Here is a 26,226-nt window from a genome sequence, read left to right on the forward strand (position 1 = left end):
GATCAGGCTCAGAAGTACCGTAATAAACGCTTCTAACTAGGTGATCTGAAGATGGATTTATATTATTTATCGATGAACATTAAAATAGGTCCTAAGTGAATTGCTTAGAGTATCATAATAATCGGAAGAGGAAATAAGCAAAGAGAATCTGTTATTTACAGTTAGAATTTAATCGAATGTTAATCGAGGTATAATAAAATTCATCTTTAAATCACCTAGTTAAAAGCGTTTGAAATAACGGTTGTTTTGAACCTATTAAATAAGTCCAGTGTTTTCTGCAAACCCGAACCAAAATTAATAACGAATTGCAATGCAGTCAACACCCACATAAACGAACAAGGCATTTTAATACCAAAAATGAAGTTGAACGTATTTTTAATCGAGACACTTTCGTAGAAGTGGTAGTGTATCTGAACCACTTGCATGAGAAGAATTCGAATCGTATGCACATACACACCAAACCGGTTGCAGTGAATGTAAACATTCAATATGCTTTTCAACCCTAGACATTCGTTTAGCCGAAGTGTGTAGAAAATCGGGTTTTGATCGAATTATCAAAGTTATCAATTGTTTTATTAGGTGTTGAATTTTCATTGATTACTAGCTGACCCGTCGAACTTCGTCTCGCTTGAAATTATTTTTTAAATTTATGTTTCCTGACAGAAGAATTATCAAACGGTAATGCTTCTTTCCATTATTTCACTGATTATTTAGAAAATAAACGAATTACGGCGAATTCGTATCCAACACATTAACTTCAGCCCGAAAAGGAAATATCATACAAAATTATTGTGAACATGTTGAAAGATTTTGTTGTGTAAACATTAAGTGAATGCACCGATCGCCATCTTATCCTTTGAGTCGGTGCATTGAACAGAGATTGTAGATCTCTCTTATGGGGCAATTTATCATTTCAGGAAAACAGCCATTGTTGCAAAACGCAAAAGTAGATTTCTTAGCTGTCTTCGAACAGAAATTTAAAACAGAAATATCAATTTGTTTGGCACATTTTTTCTGAATAAACTGATGTTTTCTTCGATTCATCAAGAAATAGTAGAGAAAACTGCCATTGCGTTTTTCAACAATGGCTGTTTCCCGAATATTGTTTGTAGAACTAGTCTGATGATATTACTTAATCTTGTTGGATGAATGTTCGTAGCATGACAATCACAAGATCAATTTCCGATTAACAATTTAGTGATGAAATAAGAAATTATTGAACATTCGAAAGCTCAAATTATCATTTTATCAAATATTGCACCCATTAACTTCAATATGGACACTACATTCGTTAAATAATTGTATCAATAGTCGTCTCATTAGTTGAGTCACCTCATCATTTTAATTAGTACTCGATCTACAATTAACGAATGGCGTTGAGTTCGGTCTTGAGAGTCAATATCAGAATGAATTATATGAAAAAATGTGTAACTTTTCTGTTCTAGCGGAGTGAATATGAGGAGTGATTATACCAGTATTCTTCTTATCGTTCAAGCCAATTCATAAAACAGTAGTAGTAATGGTTTTTGAATGCCACGATTTCTCCTCCAGATATGGTGTTCACGATTTGCATTTGGTAATTGGTCAAGTAATACAAAGTTCGAAAAATGGAATGATTTAGCTTAAGCAGCTTACAAATGTCATGATGCCATAATCAGCCTAAGCATCCTGTAATCCACCCTTAAAAATTTACTCGAAGCGGCTGAAGGAACTTCAGCATGCTAAATGAAAGAAAAATTTCTTTATTTGACCTCATTATTTCAGCAGCAGAATCCAGTCATTAATTTGTTTAAAAATCGTTCTATATGTTGATATGTTCAATTCACAATAGTCAACATTATTTATCCAACTGATCACATTGTACACAATGCATCCACTGGTAAACGATGTCAGAACTTTTGATCCTGCTTACGATAAATCAAGAACAGTCAAATGCGTTCCACCAGTCATTTGGCAAGCAATGATTGTGATACCTTATTCAGTACGTGTTTCAAAATAACGAATCACATGCATGTCAAATCTCCACTCAAAACTACTCGTTGCGCTCCAAACAATTTTCCAATGATCTAGTATTCTTTTCTTCAACGGCGAAATACTGAGCATCTTCCTGCGCGCCAAACATCAATCGAAGATCTAGCAATCATTGGCGACTTTTTTTCAACGGAAAATTCCATTGTACATAAAAAACAATGGATGGATTTTTCACACTCTTCCGGCAAGTTTTCCTAGTTTTTTTTTATGTACGAACCCGGTGGGGGTAAAACCTGATCAAACAAAAAAAAGAATCATGTAAATCCGTCCATCCGTTCTTACGTGAAGCGATTACAAAGAATGATCTAGATCCATTAGAATTTCAGGAATGGCGGAGGGTCCCGAATGACGGTGGAAGAACATTTCTGAGTTTTTGTGGAAAAAGAAAGAAACAATGAAGTCAGTTCTCATTTATATGTTGGCCTTTCGATTTGATGATGGCTCCACAAATTCTGAGCACTCCCAATCGTTGCCAATACTGCTGAAGACATTGACATGGATGCCAGATGGAATAGTGTTTCTCTGAAGTATCCGGTGATAACACCTGCTTCCATTGTTCAATTGACCAGCTTTTGTGTTTTTTTACCCATTTGAGTCGTTTTTCGAACCTTTACCGATCCCAACAATGCTTTTCTGGTAGCGATTCGGCCATACAAACCGGCATCATGCAACCGACGTGTGACCGTCGTATCAGAAATTGGATTTGGAAACGTTCGATTGATCTCGGCTTTAATGTCTGGCACTGTTTTAAATCTGGACTGTTTACTTAACATTTGTATATACCTATCATCCCTTACTGACGTTTTTCTGCGTCGGCCCAAGCGTTTTCTGTCTGAAAACGTTAGTTTCAGCGAATCTCTCAAATGTTGTGCCGGCTCCTTTCTATGATACTCTCACTATTTGTGCTATTCCTCGCTGCGAATAGCTTGTTTTATTCGAAATCACTATCTGAGCACGTTTTTCTTTCGATATTTGATATGTTCTTGTCCTGTAGAAATTCCAATGCAAATCCTGTACAATGTACCAGTGTAATGCAAATGTCAAACTGTCTAAACTGCAGGTTATGTTACTACTAATCAAATCCAGATAGGGTACGAAAGCATTTGAACTGCTCAGCACTGATGAGTCAAAGACGAAACGTAAAAATAATAAAAACGGTTATGTGCCCTAGCACAAAATGTTTCTAACCCCTAAAGGAAATAAATGAGTTTTTCTCTTTAATACTCGTAGATACCAAACAGTTTAGTAAACAATAAAAATTGAAAATTGGATTATAAATTATGATCATATTTCCGATAGCATGCAGAGAAAACAAATATAAATACCAAATACGAGATTATTACATGTGCCTCCAAGTTTAGTAGCTTGTGAAGGAGCAGATTTTATATCAAACTTCATATACATGCTCGTGAAATCAATGAATTTAGGGAGACACTTTGCAGGCGTATGGGTAATGTTAATAATGTGTACGTAAAAACAAATTCCAACGTCTTTTTCCAGATTTGATTATATAAAACTATTATACAGTTTAAAAGAATCAGTCGTTTCGGCTTAGAATTGCAATACAGGAAGAATGGAAATGTTTAACAAAACCTTTTTCATTTTGCTGAAAATTGCTTGTGAAAAATATTTTGGTTTCAGTTTTCTTTCATTAACATACTTCATATGCAACTGACACATTTCAATATGGATTTCCTCTAGATTTTGTTTTTAAATAAAGATTTACATGTCTTTTATTATTATTCCAGCGAAATATGAACCTTTGCTTCAAGAAGCCAAGAGCAATTGTCACGAGTTGCTGTCGAAAAACTCTATTCTTTTGGAAAAATACTTTTTAACAATATATATTTCTTTTATTTTTATTTTGTGTAACACAATCTAACACAAATGCAATAAAGTAGTGTAGTTAAGCATCCTAATAGGTAACAAAAAAGCAAAAATTCAAAATGTATGAAATTTTCCATCAAACAATGACGAAAAATTGATCAAAATTTGTATTTTAACCTAAAAGCATGCTTTATATTTGTTTGAGTATATATCATTGAAAAAGCACGAATGTTTCATATTCAATTGGTCACGCGCCTTTGGTAAACTGGTTGCACTGAACATACAAATTCGGCAGAATCAACAGGTGCAGTGCCGATTGAATCAGTATCACACAAAGTATCAAAAAACAAGGTATCACACCACTGGAGTTATCAGCTGATGGCTGTACCTTTATTAAAAACGATTCTGAACGCTTTTCTTGAGGTGTATGATTGTATTACATGAACCTATTTTGTTATTGATATATGCGATGCATATACTGACTTACATACTAGTGCTAGAGTAAATTTAAGTGTTTGCCGGAAGTGATTTTAATGACATTTCGTATAACATATGTTTATATCAGGGCCTTACGATTTCACCATCTTCATTGGAATTAACAAGATCTTTTTTTTTGTCACTAACTTTTTCGTTCCCCTTTCCCTGTTTTTTCACCATCTCGATGGCAACTAATTAGATCTCTGTCGTTTTCAAACATTTTGTTCCCACACCCCTTTTTTACCCCGTTTCCCACAATATTTACTTCTTTTTTTCATTCTCTTCCGTAACATCACCATCACCGGAAGACCGCTCCAGTCAATGACCAGCATGCGGGCCACCCGCCGGGCCTTCGTAGCCTGGGGGTGTTTCCCGCGGACCCTCACGGACCGAAGAATGCGGCCAACATAGAAAATTACCATCGCCATCTGGAATCATCTCATCCTAAATTCAATTCACCGGCCACTACCGATCGCCAGATACTATATTACATAATGATACTACTCTAGTTTTAAGTTAGACGATAATTAAGATTAGTAAATACCCTTGGCATCTTAGAGCTGAAGCAGTGTGCCTTAATATTAGATTATATTATTGAATAAAAAAAAATCAGGGCCTTACAAGAATATGCAGAAAAGTGCAATTCTATATTTTGTTGCCCAAAATGAACGTTTCAAATTTATCAATATTTGTTACTCAAGAAACAATTTAGAACAAGACTGACTATTAATACATATAACCTTTACCTTCATCACTTGAAAATTAACTTAAATAGTTCTAGATATTAATTCTACCCATTGCAAGTTCAAGCATTCCTTCGATCTGCATTTTTGTGGTGTGAGGAATATGTTTATCATATACGTACTGAACATAAAGTACGTGATATACAAATTACTAAATAAAATATAAACATGGGCCGTACTTGATTTCTCAAACCGCAAAGAAACATAAAATATATTTATAACAACACTTTTTAAATACATTTTTATTTTTGATGTAATAAGAAATTCTTATCTTTCACCACATTTAAATCTGTATTTTTCAGAGGAAATAATTTATGTGTATATGTGGAATTCATGTTTCGCACGACATCATGTTTCGAAACGACACTCATAAAGATGTGTTCTACATCAATACTTTTATTTATGCATTGTCGTCGTTATGCAATGTGTTAGTGACGGCGCAAACTTTTTCAACTTCCATTTTGATGAATCTGATGCATTTGGTAGGAAATGATCTGTGGGACTGAAAAGTGCCTTGAATTGTCACGACCAACAGGATCTGAATTTATACAGAACTGAGATGGCTTTTGGCGTGTACACGCGGTAAATTCGTCGTCCAAAATTTGACTCGAAATTCATTGTGATTTCCAATTGAATTCCAAAGAAGCTGGAACAATCCATTTCGAGCGGAATCAGTAGGTACATTTGGAATTCACAATGAATTCCGACTCAAATGTACTGAGCAGCGCTTCCATGACGACTAACGACTTCCACAGGTAGGCTTTGGGGTATGCCCGGCTGCAGCACAATTCTGCTGTTTGGCGCTCGCTTCATTCCAAAAGCATGAGGTCTTCGATGTTGCTCTCCCGTATGTCTTGCTTCGACAAGCTTTGTTCAGAAAATGGTGAGAATAGTGGAATGATCATTTTTTATTTCTATACAGTTGTACAGCAGTAGATACCACGATGTAAAATACCCTGGTGATCACGTTTTTCTATGTGTTAGTGCGGTTGTCATTTTATTTTGAAATAACAGAGAGACGTGAAGAAGAAAAAACATAAACAAATGACGTTCCGGGAGTTGCTTTTATGAAAATATTTAGAGTTGGTTCTGTTTGCGAAAATATTGACAGTGAAATGCGGTGTTTTGTTCCGGGATGTTTCAATCGTTTTCATCACCTGCATTTGAAATGCCACCCACAGCACAATCACTCCATTATCCATGATAACTGTAATAGATACCACAGTGCGATCAGCCAAATCCTTCCTCCAACGAAATGAACAGAATCGGATGTGTGTAAAATTTTCTATATTTCGACGTTACCTTGCAAGCCCTTGAAGAAAAAATGTTCAGATTTTCAATTAGTGCCAAAGATTCGCCAGGCTGCGCGACAACTGGAGTAACTTAGAAGTGAAATCCCGTTCTGAAATGGTCGTTTGTTTATGTTTACATGCTTGAATCCCGGCGCGCCATACTTAATTTCGTGAGAAAATTACCAACACAACCAAAACTATCTTATCACGCCACCAGTGTATTTTACGTCGTGAGTAGATACTTTTCTCTCGCTTTTTATGGCGCAGACCATTTGGTCCATATCAGCTAGTAGATACTTTGTTCTCTTCCTTTCTGGTTCTGACATAAGTCAAATCGGGTAGTTTTTCAATAGTGTACTATTGAAACACTTCAATGTTGTTGCAATACACGTTGGAAAATTTTGAATCTATTGGATTGTATAAATCCTTCAACAGGTCACTATAAGCTTTCAAAATACGAGAAACGCAAACACGCGTCATGAGTTTTCCTCTTTGATACTCGTTGATACCAAACATTTCAGAAAAATGTTATTTTGAATTATTTGAAATTACGTCATACAACTGAAAATTTTATCATAAAATTATGATCGTGTTTCCGATGGTGTGTAGAAAAAATTATGTTGATACGTTAGATTCACGATCAAAAACTCATCACTCTCACAAAGGGTAAATTTTAAAAGGCGCCTAATAGTAAAGTAAGTCATATTTACGTCAAAAAGTTTTGCTGTGACTGAGTAAAGCTTTGAATCACTCTCTTACAATCGATATTGTCGTGATATCCTGGAGTGTAAGGTATCTATTTTATTTTACTAAATTACATTGACCGACGTTGTATCCGAGTGATAGTTTCGGAGTTAAAAGTGAAAAGGTTGACCTCGGAAGCAGATTAACACCTAACTCTGGATCCTGGCCATAGCAAGTGGCCGAAGAAATCGCGTCGAGATTACCTGTGCACCGATCAAAATTATCACCATCGGCAGTTAAAGCGTCTTTTTGACCAGCAGCGACAGCGAATCGGCGTGACGCCATTTCCTGAAAATATCGGCGGCGAAGGCGGTACGATTCGGCGTAATTAATTATAAACATATTATTAATTTTAATATTAATTCACACAGGACAATCTCTCTATTTTATTTTTTTCTCGACCTACAATCAACGATCCTAATGTTTATGTCATCCATTAAAGCAAATGTAGTGAATAGAAATGGACAATGGTTTAGAATGCAACGAATTAGAGAAGAAATTGCGATGAATATGAGCAAGAAAAATAAAGTTTTATTCGGAACTATTTTTCAAATCGCTCGCGTTTTTAGATAAACCTGCTGAGGCTCCTGTTTAAATTGAAGGCTAATGAGTGAAAACAAATGAATATATCTTTTTCGTATACTTACGTATGTAATTGACATAAAATCGAAAATAATATCAAATTAAAACCCGATATCACTGAGAATACTATAAAATTCATTCCATACAAACATACAAATCTGATTAGAAAACAGATTTTTCAAAAGCCTGAGTTACAGTTATTAGAAATGTATTTCTCACCTAAAAAGTAAGTACTCTGGAATTTTCGTAGACAGTCATTATTATACTATGCATAATGTATATTTTACTCACACCGTGAGGTATTATAATAGTATAGGTATAAAAATAAGAAAATTTTCCAATATTCTGCCAAACTATCAATGACATTTCTATTTTAATACATTTTTTTTTTCTAATTTAATACAAAATTTCTATAACATGAGGACATTTAAATATATTTTTTAGAGGCGAACCAGTTTATTGGCACAATGACGCCAAAATGAAATGTAGAGGCGCTGCTTGTTTAAAGATGATCCTTTCAGTAAAAGCTGTCAAACCAGCAGGAAAATTTTTAATTACTTCACATTTTTAACGATTTCTTATCAAAACGGGTACATTCATTTGAAAAATCATAGTAGAGTAGAGGAAAATGTTTGTACTCTGAGTTGGTTTATTTAGACTGGAGCATTAAACTTGATTCAATACCATTTTCAAATGCCCAGAAATAACAAATAAAGTAAAAAAATAATTTCTGTTTAAAAAAATGTTGATCGGAAAAAACCTAGCCTTACCAAATTTCACACATTTTTGAAAATTTTCCATGTTTAATCGTAGTTTACACAGAAAATGTAGTAGTAATCACTTTGAAATCGATTTTCTTCTACCCCTTTTACTTTTATTGCTGATATCTATTTGGGAAGCGGCGGCCTCTTGCATACAAACCTGTAGCCGCCTCGTTTGCCCGGTCTACTCAAAGCTAGGTTTCTTTGCTTTAGTTAGGTCCGAACGAGCGGTAGCGAGGTCGGACAGCACATGAACCAAAATGATGTGGCGTAGCCGCATTAGTATTTTTTCATTTTCACTTAATAAACGGAAAATACCACCTACATTTGCCTAGTAGATACACCTATGCAATTGCTTTGATGCTTACTAGCTAATAGTCAACAAGTTTTCTTGGAACTACTTTCTGAGGTTCATGAATCAATCTTTATTCAAGAGTACAACAATCAATCATTATTCAAGAAGTACAATGGTAGATTAACAAAACGGGCGTTTACGATATCATCTTTCGTTTGTCTTTAATTTAAATCAATTCTAATTACGATTTCAGGATTCGGCGAAATGACCCTTTCGGCATTCGGCGAAGTGACCCATTCGGCGAAATGTCATTCGGCGAAAAAACCCTTTCGGCGAAATGACTTTAGGCGAAACGGCATTCGGCGAAATGGCTTTCGGCGAAATGACCCTGATCCATCTATTTGTACTATTGAATAAACGAAAAAAGTTGCAAATCACTACTACCGACATGAAAATTTTCGGTAGAACTCTCCTTTTCTTAGTTCCATTTTTCATTTGCAGGTGTCGCTACCGGTAATTCTGTTTTGCGATAATGTGCCAATAGCTCAAAACCTTTTAAATATAGACAAAAATAGACTTTGAATCAAATGGCATTGGCTTCGGTTGACGTCGGTAGTACTAATTTTCAGTATAAGTAGGCGGAAAATGCTTTAGTGATTATTGTCAATGAATTTTCATGGAAATTGTAAACAATTCTCCACATTGATAAAATCATTTTTTCGGCTGATGTAATATAATCGGCGGCATGATTAAAATGTTGTAACCGGCGCGTTGATCATCATTTTCTTAAAATGGCGGCGTGTGGAAAATATCGGCGGCAGCGGCGCACAGATCAAGTCGAGATCGCTTGAGGATGTATTTGACGATCCGTGGGTAAGTCTTTTGTATTTGCTTTGTTTCTTGGCTCTTGTAGATTTTGTATATTTTTGGTTTTAATTTGACTTTCCGCGGTATTGTAACCTATATTTTAGTGCGAATAAAATTGTGGGAGGTGAGAGCCCATAGAGTCGTCAGTAATAGGCATAGTCTCATGAGAAGACATGTTTCAAGATTTCCTAATCATGGTACCGGTAATAGATTTTACCCGAGGGTAAAAGATCTATTTAAAATGTATTATTGCTGATACATTTGAAGCGGTACTTTTATTCAAGATGGATTCAAAGGAGAAGTCTTACAGTTTCATATGGAATTTCTGAATTTGTTGCGGATATTACTTCCGGATTCGGAACTACCGGGTAAACAGGATTTGTAGATTTTGTTAGTTTTATTTCGAACAATTTTTGCTGTTTCTATCCAATGAACTGTTGTTTTTGAGAATTCCACAGTAATATTTATGATGTTATGAGTAATATGAGAAAAACATCATTACACCACTAGGTGGATGAAAGTTTTTTAAATATAAATAATTTTTTTTAGTTCCGTTCAGAATTTTTACAATAATTGATAATTAATATTTAAGAAAGAAATCACATTTTTGTGGAATCTTTTGATAGCTAGTTATAACACGTTTCTTGCTACTCACTGGCCTTCAGGCCTCAGTCCTTCCTGGTATATTATCGTGTTTTTGTTATGGGGATAAGCATGTCTTGTTTGTACAACTAATGCTTGCGTAGTTGTTTGTTGAATACTAACGAGTCACGTTACGATGTTGTTTCCCGGGACTCAAAGTGCACAGTGAAACACCCTTTTCTCTTACGTAGGGTGAACCCTCTGCTATCAGATACCGACGTAAATACTCTAATCTAATCTGAAATATGAAATGTTAATGGATACGATTACTCACCAGACGAGTTTGAGCCAGGGCATGTGCCTTCACATTAGCCAATAGACCAGCGTATGTAGTATCTATTTCGTGATAAACGTATTTGTACGTTCGTACGTCGATATGATTTTGATGCATCTATGAAAATAACCCTATATTCATATATCAATGCAAAGCAGTAACAGAACGTCGAAGCATATTGATTAGTTAAATATAATGCGCTCAATTTCCTCGGCATGATACTATGTAATCGAGCTTATAGATGAATGATTCGCTATGAAACGCGATAGACATCAGAAATTTACTAGCTTTTCGGGACTTTAAGGAATAGAAATTTTGAAAGTAGACAGAACTCTCAGTAATTCCATCCTTAAACTGTTCTACAACTATACTGCTCCCCTCTCTAGTTTATTTGGTTTACTTGAGCAATTAGGTAATTTTCGTTGTTACGCCGTTTGAAAAATGTGTTCTTTTAGTTACATTTGCGAAATCAATATCACATATAGATCTTCAACTTATGAGGATCTCCCATGCTATGCGATTTTTCTTTTCAGATTTCCCAAGTGAGTTCGCAAAGTTCATACGTGTTGCAGAATTATGTATGAGATTGACATATCTTGAACCAATGGGAGGAATAAAACTCTCGTTCAATTTTCTAAGAGATGACTTAATCGATTTCAACATGTTCAGGATTGTTTGAAAGGTACTGGTGGATCATTAATCAAGATCGAAGTTTAAATGCCTGTCACTTATGATTCCAGATATGTAATGGTATAAAAGACTGAACCGGCAAACCGCACCTCTCCTATTCGCGTTGTATTTTCTCCAAAAAGGGTTGACGTTCAAGTTCAATAGTATTATTGCTGATACTCTCGGTTCGGTGAATGTTAACAAAGAAGCGACGTTAGCGTTGAGGTACGCCTTTGATAAACCCAGAATAAATTCAACAGTTGCACTATTTATGTACCATTTAACGTTTGTTATGCTTCATTAAAGTATAGTGACTTTGTGAAAGTGTAATAACGTGACAGTGAAATAATGGAATTAAATGGTACATAAATAGTGCAACTGTTGAATATATTCCGCTAACAGCTCCAGGTGAAAAATAGCTGAATAAATTGTTATCCCCTTTGTGAATAAGTTGGTATCAAAAATTACCTCAAGAAAAGATATGAAAAGGGGTGGGTAGGGTCTAACGCTTATGAAATTCATTTATTTTTTCCTTGTATTTTCTGCTAGTAAAAGATTTCAAGAATATTTTGTAAAATCGCCTATTGGAACAAAACTCAGATACAGGCTCAAAAGTTCTGATTCGATAGACTTGAAAATTTGACAAAACATGACAAACAAACAAATGTTTTTTTTATAACAAAATGCAAAGAAAAAATATGGTTTTTCGAAAATGTTAGACCCTACGCGCCCTTTAGAAAAATAAATTGTTTCCTTCGTTTTTAAAGACAATAAACTTTGAACGCTTTTTTCTCGGAAGCAGGTTTTGAAAGTCCGTGTCCATTGTCATTAAAAAACTAATTCACATTTTTTTATAAATTTGCAGATATTTTCTAATAAATTACTAGACCCCAACGTTTGCTTTTTTGTTGTTTGTTTTACAGCTACAAAATGCAGATGAAAAATGTTGTTCGAATGATAAAGCATCATGTTATGCAAAACAAACTCTTTCACGTTTCTTCGCATAACTTTCATGTTAAAAACACTATCTTTCGATTTATAATTGAAACTTTCAAGAAATTTCAAAAAAAGAGAAAATCAACAAAATGAGACTCTCATTTTCAGTTAGGCCCTTTTGTCGTGGGACTATAAAACTGTTGACGCCATGGCACAATATCTTAACTAGACCAAACTTGAAACAAGAGGTAGAGAAACGTGTACGAAAACTCGTAATAAATGGATATCTAACGAATATCAGAAACTGTGAGCATTTTTTATTATTTTTTTGCCAGCTCATTGATACGGGGGAAAAAAGCAGATTGCGGATATAACAGCAATATAAACACTGCACAATTCGTATTAGAACTGGTTGAAAGCGAATGAACAAGGTAACTTACTAGAGAACCTAATGTATGATTATGAGATAATCATGCGTTCTCTCTAATGCTCATGATATGGAAATATGCTGCAGCCTGTTCAATAAAAAAATTGTTAGCTTATTTGCTCAAAACTCACACACTAGGATTCAAATGGCATCACTGTAAAGCGTACCATGTTATCAGTGTAGATAATAAAACATATTTCGGCGAAACCATGTTACGTTGAATCAGTTATAATGGAAATCAAAATTCCAAAGTTGTGTTGTGCAGAATTGACTTCAGTCTGTAGTTGCTGGCCAGATTAATAATGACTGTGTCCAAGCCACAGATTAAAAAGGCCCAAAAGCGTATGAATTTTGCTATTTTATTACGTTTCATTTGTTGACTATGGACAATATTCAACTAAAGCAATTTTACGTTTTCTTCCTGTTCTCCCTTAGGCTCCCTACGAAGAGCGAAGCATAAACCACATCCGCCAATGCCGGCTAGAAAGGGGCTGCTCGCGCCCCAGAATACGTTTCTGGATACAATAGCGACACGGTTTGACGGAACACGTGAGTACACTACTTTCACTACCAATTAGAATTTATTATACAGACAGAAGAACAGCTTTCTTTTGTAGCATGTAGTACATTTATTGCTTTTGCAAACTTGTTACGGTCGCGCGGATTTCGCGATTCTCGCAAATATCGCGGATTTGGCGCGTTTTCTTATCTAGTTTTGATAAAGTGGCGCGGAATTCGATATTTATGATACAATTTTGAGTAATGTAGAATAACAAATAACTCAAAATTATATGAGATGATTGTAACGACTGGAAAATCATTTTTAATGATTATTCACGGCTTTCTCAGTCACTTTTCACTGCTCGACGTTTCGGCCGTCTTTGGCCAATTGAAAATTTGACTGAGAAAGCCTTGAATAATCATTAAAAACTCAAAATTATAGTTTTCTAAAATATTTGACTTCAACGAGTATTAAAGACGCTTGTTTGTTTTTCTCGTCATCCGAGCGACGATTTTGATGCAGTGAGCTACATTGAATTTTCAAGTTACAAATTGAGTCGGCATAAAATGTAAAAATTGATACGTTTCATTCATTCTAGACAGCGCAGTTGGTTTTTACATTAGTAAATAAATTATTAAAGAACTTTTTTAATATTTTCTTCTATTGAAATTATTTAATTCGAGCACTCTATTTTTTCCTGTCTTACTAATTTCTGTGTCAGAATAGGTGTTTCGTAAATTTGTGTTACTTTGGTATAGATACACCGTTACAATTCTGGAAGTAATGAAATGAAATCATGCATAATTCAATATGAACTACCTATGAAATTATGAAAAAGATTTTAGATATATACAAGTGTGAAGTTTTTTTTCGTATTCACGTCATCCAGTTATGTCTCTGGCTTTACCCACCCACTTTTCTGTTTTTACGACATATAGAAAGCGCGTAACTTTCAAACTATACCTACCGATTGATGCAAAACTATATCGAAAATTACTAAATAAATTTTCAAATACCAAATGGCTAATCAATGCAGGCTGAACGAGATTTATTTCCGAACCGATTATACATGAAACTTCATTCTAGTAGATGATCATGTACACGATAATATGTAATACTAGTATACAATCAACGAATAGATTATATATAATACAATCGAATAGATACTAACTTTAGTACAGACGTTAAAGTTAGTATTTTATTGCATGATTTATGAATGAATTTCTGTTTACAAATAGTTTCATGTTAATTTTGCGCAATTGAGTTCTGAGTTTCGTTCGAATACTGCTAGTTTTTTGTTCAGAGATTCGCGCGGGTTTCATGCTTCGCGCGGTTTTCACGCGTTTTTGTTTTGATTTTTTCGGTGTGATACAGTGAAAATCTCTTGTAATTTTAATTAATCAGTCATATAAATACCACAGAAAAATAGACAAAAAATTCGTTTTACATTTTAACTTTGTTTCAATCTACTTAGTAATGGAATGAAGGCTTTCTCACTTCACTTATTTTCTTATAGATTATTATTTGATTCTTGAAAGTGAAAGTGAAAGAGAAAGTGAAGTGAATTTCACAATTTCAGGAACCCGGATCCGGGAACCGGTATTACCCAAGTCGGTTCGTACAGCCTTTAACTAGTATAAACTGCAAATTGCACTAGTTTTGCACCCAATTAGGAGGATTTTCAATCGCTCAATAATCAGTTGGGGACGGGTATAGCGTGATGGGATAGTCGATGCCTTTCACGCAGCCCGCCTGGGTTCGATTCCCAACCCCGCACATAGGGTCAGAGAGATTTTCTGGTCCGAAGAGGTGAATGACCTAAGATGTTAAAGCCTCTATAATTGAAACAAAAAAAAAAAAAAATAATCAGTTTTCGAAAATCGGATCCAGCAAAAAAATATTTTTCTGTTAGTTTTTAGTGGAGTGAATTAAAGCACTTTTAAACGATATTCTAACAAACACAGATACTACTGCTTCGCTGTGCTCTTGACAACCTTCATTAGTCCATAAATTCTAAGTTTATTGGAAGGAAAGTACGGTGTTGTCGCTTTTGTACTAGCACAGATATATCATTGTACTGTAATATTACAGGTAGCTTATTATGCTAAGTTTCGAAATGTTAAGGTATTTCCCGTTTGTTAGTTCTTTATATTCAGGTAGTAACTTGAAAAGCCAAGAATTGAGAATTGATTTTCTTGGTCATGGTTTAATATAGAATTCGAATTATTATTATGTGTTCCTAAACTTTCGGCTGTGCTTAGATTCTATGAAAATTTGTCCCTAATTTTTTAAGTCATTCGTCGTAAGTTCATATCAATTTTCAATAAAGGCATGTACTGCTACTTTTGACTTGAAATGATATGATAATCCCTATTCTATTTCTTTAGAAGCTTTAGCTATTTCTGCGATATGCTCTTTAAAACGAGTATCCAGTGTATTTTTGTCATAATGGGAAAACGAGATTTTATATATTCGGATTTTTTCAAATTATCTGTACTGTAATTATAGCTACTAGTAGAGTTTTTAATTGATAGTTCTTACTCCAAAATACTCATTCCAAACAAAACCTCTTCAGTAGTCTAACAAGTTTTTTGAAATTATTAACAAAATGATCAAAAACATCTTAAGGGGTTACATCACTGTAGAAATAAAAAGAAGAAGGAGTTTTTTGGGGAATTATTTTGGGATCCAAAAAATGGAGTAATCCGAGTTTTGTATGAAACACTTTTTAATATGTATATTTAAGTACAACAAAATGATCAGTTTTAAAAATTAAAAAACAAATTGGCGGCTTGGCGGCATTTCCGCGAAAGTATAAAATAAAAAATAAAAAATCATAAAATAAAAAATATTCACAACAAAAAAGTACCTATGTGGAGATAACTATCAAGAATATTCTGTAAAAATTTTAAATCGATTGGTCAAGATTTACTTGACTTAAGTTTTTCGGCCAGCTCAAAAAACGTGGTTCTGAGACACAAAAGGCGCTCGGAGTATAATAGTCTGAATCTCGCGGTAAAACTCGAAATTAGGACGTCTAGAAATTTTTCCCGCTTTTCATATTTTGGAATATTATTTTTAGATCATACATGACCTTTTGCAATGAAAAAAAAAATCTCGATTTTTTGGAAAATCTACAGTGGTGTAACTCCTTAATAAAGTTATATTTGCACAACATATGTAGGGTAAGGGCTCCCTATTTCATCTCAGCTCCAATTTCCATCTCATTCCTTCACCTCATAACTTTGAACATTAATCATATCTTTAAACGAACCTGAACAAAACTGTGGAACGTTTTAAAACATTTATTCTAAGTTTTGCCACACTTTCCAATTGCAAAAAATAGTTAAAAAAACCTTCAACGATCGCTTTTTTCATTTAAAATAAACTCACTTTTTGATTTAGGAACCACTTTCGTTTGAAGTTTTACAATTCATCGTGTTTCTGAATACTAATCGATTCGTCTCAAAACATGATTACTATTTCACATAATTACACAACTATTCAATGTTGGATGACTTTATCGTTAGTAATGCTCACTTTCCACTGTTAATGTTTATTCAACAATTAAAGACTTCTGAAATTACCTGATAAACAATAAAAGCAATGAAAAATATGAGATGAAAATTTGCAATTCAATTGATTGTGCTTTGTTTTCGTCTCATTTCATATCGCAAGGTGCCCAAGTTTTCTCATAATGTCAAATAAAAAAAATTATTTTTCTTCTTTAAATTATCATCAACAAGTATTTTTTGGTATCCGTGACATTAGTTTAATTATATCATTGATATTTATATATAAATAAAACAGTTTCGGATTCTAATATTACCAAACAGAGCGTGTTAAATACTAATTAAATAACCACTGTGGCAAATCTAGTAGCACTGGTTTCTTTCCGCTATACGTCACCATAACACTGTTGAATGTGTGTGTTTCATCGGCTGTGCACTAATTAAATGAATCAAATTCAAATTCAAATCAAATTCAAATTGGTTTTAAATTTTAATATAAATGTTTATCAGTGTTCATCATCAAACATTTGCACAAAAGATTTCCATTTTAAAATGTGATTTGTCCGTTGATTAATGAACTTTTAAAGAAGTATTGCAATCAAATACTAATATATACTCAGAGAGAAAAGTCTAACGGTTTACTTCTCACTTTCTATGAACCTTTACAAATCTGTATTAAATTTAGAAAATCTGTAATCTGGTTTAAGGAACGCGAACGCAAAAATCTATACAATGGTTCTGCATTTTGTTTTTAGAAGGGCTAATGCCTAAATAGTAACAATTCTTTTTTTGTTTTTTTAACTTCTCCAAATTAACTGCAGAGTAAAATTTTAAATTTGAAACGAAAGGTAATAAAAACGATCCAAAATATTTTAAACGTCGAATTGATTCCAAACTGTTTTTTTTTCAAATATCGTGTGTTGTGCCATAGTTGGAATTAGGCCCTTTTTAAGAAAAATTCTGACATTTTGAACCTGAGAGTGTAATAGTGCAATATTTTGGTTTTGATTGCTGTCGCCATTGCTAATTTATGGGATGAATAAAGGACCAACGATAGGATGAATATAAAACCTTTGAGATGAAAGTAGGAGCACAGTAGTGAACATATCAGAAGTGTTTTTAGCTGATATTTTAATTATTATTTTAATTTCCAAGGAATGTGAATCAATTCCCAATGTGGAGCAAGGCGAATTAAGCAGAAAGATGAAAAAATCGTAGTAATTTTTGGCTAAATCAGGTGTTTAAGGTAACGTCCTTACAAATGAGATGAAATAGGGAGCCCTTACCCTAGATTCGCGTGATTCCTATAGCTTCGCTTTTGCATCGATTGACCAATCAGAGCGATGCTTCTCAACTAATAAATCGCTTACTTCTTCAAAACCATCGTCTCTGCTCGCTATAAATCGAAATGTCTATCATATATAATTGAAAATACGTGGCTTGATACATTCAATTCGAAACATAGAAATATTTCTCCCACAAAGATGGTAAAGTTTCATTAATAAAAATAAAAAAAAAATAGAGATATTTCCAATCAAATGGTGAAATAATACTAATATTATTTTACAAAATTATCTGAGCTGTAAGTATTCAAAATCTGAACACATTTCTACGTGTATTTTTCCTTGAGTTTCGAATTTGCACCCTATATAGAAAACAAAGATGTTAGGACTTTATGATATTAGGTGAAACAAGTAACAGATCATTGAGGCCATAACCAATCATGTTGCATGATAAGCAGCTTCTTTTGAATATATTCGTTCAGAACTTAAAGAATTTTTTTAAGTCTCGTTCACAGTTTTTTCTCCTGCACTGTGTGTTGGTGCATACTACTGGTTTTGGTGGTCCAGGCTGTGTAATGCTAAGAAATGTTAAAAAAGAAGAAACATTGACTTTGCTCCAATCGCTGTTGAAGCTTCCCTTCCGTCATGCCACACGTTTTTCAATATTCTAGCATTGGCTTTTCTAAAGTACTTGCATATAAGTGCTACGAATGGCTCCGGATAATATGTCAACAATATTAGCTTTCAATTTTACGCATCTTCGCCTTATATGGAAGGTGGATCTTTCAGAAATACTGCAAGAGTATTTTAGTCGCTGTGATTGCCTCCCGCGATTAGGAAGATCAACGATATAATCGACCTGTTCATAGCGATTCACCCACTTGCTTAAGAATGTTTTTGCCCCATGTTTTTTTGTTATCTTGAGCCCATTTTAGCGCGAACATAAAAAGTGCCTCGAATCAGTTCATGTGTTACATTCGTCGTGCACGGTCGAGTTTTTTTTCTCTCCGCTCTGTGTCCATACGTTGTGTGTGTGCAGAGGATAGGTCGAAGTCCAGTTTGCAAACAATTCTCGTAGCGGGCGATTGCTTTTCTCTGTCGTTCTTTCATTGTATGTTTTGCTCGGGCTACGCCATCCGGACTACAACTTGTACTCGGTCCTTACTCTCCGAGTACTTGAGATTTTTAGTGAAATAGCACTTTCGATCAGTTGAACAAAGCGGATAGTAATTGGAAAGACAGAGAGCTTCGCTGATAGCAGAATGCCTAGAATTCTTTTTCGTTTGTGTGTATTTTGTCGTGAATAAGACTTACTTTACTATGGGGTGCCTTTCCAAAATTTACCCTCTGAGAGAGTGATAAGTTTTTGATGTGAATATCTCTTGTTGTATCAAACGAATCAACATTATTTTTGCTACATGCCATCGAAAATATGATCATAATTTTATGATAGAATATTCAGTTGTGTGACATAATCTCAAATAATTCAAAATTAAACTTTTCTGAAATGTTTGGTATAAACGAGTATCAAAGAGGATAATTCATAAGGCGCGTTTGCCTTTTTCGTATTTTTAAAGCTCAGTGATCTGTGAAAGGATTTATATAATCTAACTACCAATAGAATAGAAATTTTTCAACTTATGCGTGTATAGAAAAAGCATTGAATTATTTCAATAGTACACTATTGAAAAACCTGTCTCATTTGACCCATGTCAACACCAGCCAATCAGAACGCGTTCTGAGGAAGAGAACAAAATATCTGCTGCTGTACAACAAATCGTTCGAGAAAATGTTCCGAACAGTGTTTAATATCGTAGTGAGTTCCACAATTTGGTCCTTTAGAAAGGCAGGAATGAATCCCGTACAGCATCCGGATAGTTTCTTTCAATGAAAGGCAAAGAATGAATCCTGTACAGCATCCGGATAGTTTCTTTCAATGAAATGCAAATCCGAAATGAAATAATCGAAGCTAAAATTCTATATGCTGCTATTTTTATAGCCGTTAGGACCATCCATTAGTGAAAAGGCTACATAAGAAATCTCGTAAAAAGAAACCTTTTAACAAAATTTGGATCAGTTTGGATTCTATCGCCACAGCGAGCAGATGTATTTTGTGTCGTTTGCAAAGCTAGTTTCGCTTCCGACAAGAGCGATTACGTCACAGCTGCTAGTCGTTTGCATTGGTGTAAAAACAACGAAAAGGGGACAACGGTGGAGAGCATCACACAAAATCAGAACGGCTAAAAGTTTCTAAAGAACTATTAGGATTTGTTGTTCGCAAATCGCAGGGAAATATCCTCAGTTTAGTGCAAATCTAGAACAGTTTGGTTAGATTTGTGCACTTTTCGCTGTGTGAAATTCATAGCTATCGAGATCAAGTGAAGCCTTCTTTGTTTTTGCGAAAAATGTTCCAGAGTTTAATGTCGTAGAGAATTACGCAGTTTGACCCTTCTGAATGCTGGAAACGAATCCCTACACCATATTGGTAGTTTCTTTCAATAAATTATGCGAATCCAAAACAAAATAATCGACATTAAAATTCTGTATGCGGCTGTTTTTATAGACGTTAGGACCGCCCATCAGTGAAAAAGCTACAAACGAAATCACGTAAAAAGAAACCTCTTAACAAAAATTGGATCAGTTTGGATTCTATCATCACTGCGAGCAGATGTATTTTGTGTCGTTTGCAAAGCTAGTTTCGCTTTCGGCAAGAGCGATTACGTCACAGCTGCCAGTCATTTGCATTGGTGAAAAAGAAACTTTGGAGAGCATTAGACCAAATCAGCCGTTCTAGACGTTTTCTAAAGAACTATTAGGATTTGTTGCTCGCAAATCGAAGGTACATATTCTCAGTGTAGTGCAAATCTAAAACTGTTTGATTTGATTTGAGCACTTTTCGCTGTGTGAAATTCACAGTAATCAAGTCAAGATCAAGTGAAGCCTTTTTTTGTTTTTGCGAAAAATGTGGAAAAGGGGAATGCTTGCATAATTCATTCAATTGATCAACTAATTGATATTCGGAAGTGTTGAGGAACATGTCAGTTGTTTTCGTATTCACGACATCCAGTTATGTCTCTGACATTACCCACCTGCCTTTTTTAAATCTATATTTGTCAGAATTGACTAAGCCGTCTCTGAGAAAAGTTAGTGCACTTATTTTCATTTTTTTGCACATATCATCCTGTAATTCCGAAACCGAAAGTCGGATTCGAATTAAATTCAGGAACTGGAGCTGCAAACTAAACTAAAGATGCTCAAGCGGCGAAAAATGAGAATTTACCGCCCCAAAATTCTACGATGTTAACCTGTTAACCGATCGAGGCGCCGTCTGCATGTCATTGTCGGTGTTGTCAGATTTCTATGGAATGTGTGAAAGTTTACAATTCGATCGTGTCATTCAGACTGAATATTAGGATTGGTCTACAGCGGACCCATTCGCTAGTGGTTTTATTTTATTCTTTTAGTGGTCGTGTTTCATCTCGCGTTGCTGACAGCAGAGCGTGCAGGAGAAAAGGGATACTGGTGAGATCGTTCCTTGGAGATATTTTATATTTTTCTTACTTATTATATTTCTCCTGAGTATCCAAAATCAGGTTTTGTTGAGATCAGATTGTTTACCAAAACATATCCGGATCTCTTTCCCTCCTTACTAACAAATCTCCTATCCCGTAATGTTCGTTGAGATACAGTGGTACCCGCGGTCTCTAGAAACAACGAGTATCGGACTAACATTCCTTCCTTTCCCTCAGTAGCACAGCCTTTGGTCGTAGCCAGCGTCTTTATACATCGTTTAATAAAAAGTTAGGAGTGAGTGGGTATGTACAGTGAAAATGATTTGCTTCTCCCAAGCTTCATTTGCTTGGTTCATTATACATTTCCACTCATACGGTCATTCACGAAGTGCAACTACGGGCGATCTACTTCAGCTCAGTATAAAATTTCAAACACACTGCATCCTACAATTCCGGAACCGGAAGCCGGAACCGGATAAAACTCAGGATTTTCGTATGGGACCACAGGATATTTCATTTGAATGGAAGTGTGACAATCGTTCAAACCATCGCTGAGAAAGGTGAGTGAGATCTATTTGGGAAAATATGACCACTATTTCCGGTTCCCATCGGAATCGGAAGCTGGGAACCATGATAGCCGGAATCAGTTTTGAGGCCAGTTTAGACAATTTTTTAATGGTTTGTTTCGCCCTTGTAATGTAATCATAAGACCTTTAACTTATATCTAAGTTTGTAAAATAGGTAACGCCATCTTTGAGAGAAATTAGCACAGATATTTTCATTATTTTGCCCATTTCACCCCATAACACCCGAACCGGAAGGCCTATCCAAATAAACTTCAATAATTTCGTATGTGATGAGACTTTTCATTTTGATCTAAGATTGTGAAAACCGGTTCAGCCGTTTCTAAGATATTGTAGTGATTTCCGGTTTGGAGTACACGAGCACTTTTTTCGATAATTCCGGAATCTAGAACGAAGATTCGGTATACCAAAAATCAATGTATTTGTTCAACTAACCAAATCTGTCCAATTCAAGAATAATACGGCAATTTGAATGTATTGGATTGAATTTTCCGTGTCATGTATAAAAACACGTCCCTTAAAATGAAATTTTTATACCTATTTGTCTGTAAATCCGGAACCGGTAGTAGTATCCGGATGGAGTTTGATAAGATTACATGGGGTTGTAAGACCTTTCATTTGAACCTATGCTTGTGAAAATTGGATAAGCGTTCTTTGAGAAATTGCACGTTTTTAGTTCATTTTGCACATTTAACCCCGTAACTCCCGAACCGGAATTCGGATCCAGAGTTGAGCGGTCTCTGAGAAAATCGAATGCACTTTTTAATCATTTTTTGCACCGATCCGGTTAGCACCCTATGGGACCAAGAGACTTTTCATTTGAATCTAAGTTTGTGAAAATTGGTTCAGCCATCTCCAAGAAAATCGAGTGCACAGTTTTGTTACATACACACGAACATACATACACACATACAGACACACGCACACAGAGAAGTCACAGCCATTTGATCTTTGAACTTGAGCAATGGCCCGACAGTAGCTTTTAAACGAGCTTAAGTTTGTTAAAATCAGTTCAGCTATCTATTGAGCGTTAAAACTATCTTCGAGAAGTGCATACATACACATATAAACAGACATTTTCCGATATCGTCGAGCTGAATCGAATGGTATTTAACACTATGAGTCTCCGAGGCTCCGTTCGACAGTCGGGTTTTCCAGCAATTCTAATACCTTTCTATGGAAAAAGGCAAAAAGGCATGGCTTCTTTGTATAAAAATACACAAATGATGAAAAAAGAATCACATATAGTCATCTACAATTTTCTTTGCATTTGCATTTGATTGTACTTCGCAGATTCCAACTTTGTTCTTGGCAACGCGCAAGTTAGCGGATATCCGATAGTGTATTGTTCTGATGGCTTTGTGGAACTTTCAGGATTTTCACGAGCGCAAATTATGCAGAAAGGTAATTTTTCATGTGTTGTTACCATGTTATTCACATTCTACTAGCATATTTTGACATCCTAATAAAGCAAAATTCATAGTAAACTTCTAATGTAATGTATTCCAGGATGTGCTTGTCGGTTTCTCTATGGCTCGGAGACGAAGGAAGAACATAAAAGTCAAATTGAAAGCAGTCTCGATGGAAAAAATGAGCTGAAGTTGGAGGTGATATTCTATAAAAAGAATGGTGAGTTTATTTATATTCATTATGCACGATGCACCTATAATCACCTGAGTCGGTTAGTTGATGGTACGTTTCATAGTGTTATTCCCTTAACCCAGAAGGGCTTCTTATGCACAGTCACGGTTTGTGATATTCATTTCCATGGGGAAGAATCATAAAAATGCTATTCATTTCCGCTTTCGCAGTCGTGAGCATATGGGAAGTTTAAAACACAAGTTTGCCACAAAGATGAATTGTTTTGTCATCTTCTTACGCTCGCTTTATGAATATGAGAGTGGAAATTATATGTATATTCAGATTGTCATTTCATGATAAACTGAAAATGAGTAGATGGAAGTTGTGCTCAAAGTTTGGAAATTCTAGATTGATTCATTCAAACTTATGATGTTTCACAATAACTGTGAAATTGAACTTCGTCGTCTTCCTAGAACCGTTTCGAACGAATATGTTAGTGGTTTGGAATATTGATTTGAAAAGTTTCTTATACTTTATACTAGATTACTGCATATATATATATATATATATATATATATATATATATATATATATATATATATATATATATATATATATATATATATATATATATATATATATATATATATATATATATATATATATATATATATATATATATATATATATATATATATATATATATATATATATATATATATATATATATATATATATATATATATATATATATATATATATATATATATATATATATATATATATATATATATATATATATATATATATATATATATATATATATATATATATATATATATATATATATATATATATATATATATACAGTCACGGTTTGTGATATTCATTTCCATGGGGAAGAATCATAAAAATGCTATTCATTTCCGCTTTCGCAGTCGTGAGCATATGGGAAGTTTAAAACACAAGTTTGCCACAAAGATGAATTGTTTTGTCATCTTCTTACGCTCGCTTTATGAATATGAGAGTGGAAATTATATGTATATTCAGATTGTCATTTCATGATAAACTGAAAATGAGTAGATGGAAGTTGTGCTCAAAGTTTGGAAATTCTAGATTGATTCATTCAAACTTATGATGTTTCACAATAACTGTGAAATTGAACTTCGTCGTCTTCCTAGAACCGTTTCGAACGAATATGTTAGTGGTTTGGAATATTGATTTGAAAAGTTTCTTATACTTTATACTAGATTACTGCATATATATATATATATATATATATATATATATATATATATATATATATATATATATATATATATATATATATATATATATATATATATATATATATATATATATATATATATATATATATATATATATATATATATATATATATATATATATATATATATATATATATATATATATATATATATATATATATATATATATATATATATATATATATATATATATATATATATATATATATATATATATATATATATATATATATATATATATATATATATATATATATATATATATATATATATATATATATATATATATATATATATATATATATATATATATATATATATATATATATATATATATATATATATATATATATATATATATATATATATATATATATATATATATATATATATATATATATATATATATATATATAGGCTTAGTGAAGAATCATCAAGCAAAGCCTTGGTATTCCTGTTGTGGAATTTGACCTTCTGTTTCAACAGACTTCGCAGCCGATTCAGAATGTAGGGTAAAGTGTTATAATATGTCCCCCTTAAGAAAACATTGAGATATTTCCAAGTGTATTGATATATTTTCTTCGAGAATGTAAGTATTTCATTGCAATACGGATGAGGAACATAATTTTTAATGACTCCAATAGAAATGATGAGAATTGATTGATATAAACACATTTTCCAAAACGGCCACATTATTAGTTTTTTTCGCTCGCCTCAGACATAATGCCCCAGCAGCCGTAAAATATGTCTCACAACAAATCAGTGGCATGACACACGACAAAAGACATTTTATCCCACAACAATGATGCATTATGCTTCTTGAATTGTCCATAAAGTTACTGTTTTGAGATAATCAGTATGTCAAAGAAATGGCGGATAAAACATCTATTTAGTCGAAGCAAAACCTTACATCGAAAAGCTGCCAAATGAAATTTTTAGTTTTTTCATACGACAACCACCAAACTTGCATAGCAGAAAGATCCTACGAAAAGATTGTGTTAGTGATAAAACTTTGGTTCAGAAAAGTCTTCAATGCTTAAAAAAGGAAATGGGGCATTTTGGCTAGCAGGGGCGCTTTATAAGACTTTCCCCTACAGAACCATTGCATGGCTGGTGCTACGATTCTACTGAAACTACGAATTCTTCCAGGTCGGGGCTCGAACAGAAGGATCATCAGTACCCCATTTATTATCTCCACTTTATTTTGGCCCTTCTTATTCAATAGGTAGAGTCGGATCAAGATGTAATGTATGAATTGATCCAGTGTAATGGCGGTAGGCCTAATACAATAAGCGATAGTGCGATGCATAATACATTAAAAAAATGTTGTTAAAAAAAGAATAGGTGTGAACGGAATATAATTCATTTGATTATTTACTATCAATTGACCAATTCT

The 26,226-nt window shown here is 33.9% G+C and overlaps 1 protein-coding gene across 2 annotated transcripts in view; it reads left to right on the forward strand.

The window, feature by feature from the left end:
• The window catches only part of LOC131439069 (potassium voltage-gated channel subfamily H member 8), a 132,025-nt gene that overhangs the window by 10,196 nt on the left and 95,603 nt on the right, over positions 1-26,226 (forward strand). For both annotated transcript variants that reach the window (XM_058609611.1, XM_058609610.1), the window contains 3 exons: positions 13,003-13,116; positions 23,254-23,364; positions 23,470-23,589. In XM_058609611.1, coding sequence (XP_058465594.1) covers positions 13,041-13,116; positions 23,254-23,364; positions 23,470-23,589 — 307 coding nt within the window. In that variant the 5' untranslated portion in view covers positions 13,003-13,040. The remainder of the gene's footprint in view (positions 1-13,002; positions 13,117-23,253; positions 23,365-23,469; positions 23,590-26,226) is intronic.

This window comes from Malaya genurostris, chromosome 3 (genome assembly GCF_030247185.1).
Source record: "Malaya genurostris strain Urasoe2022 chromosome 3, Malgen_1.1, whole genome shotgun sequence".
NCBI classification, from domain to species: Eukaryota; Metazoa; Arthropoda; class Insecta; order Diptera; family Culicidae; genus Malaya; species Malaya genurostris.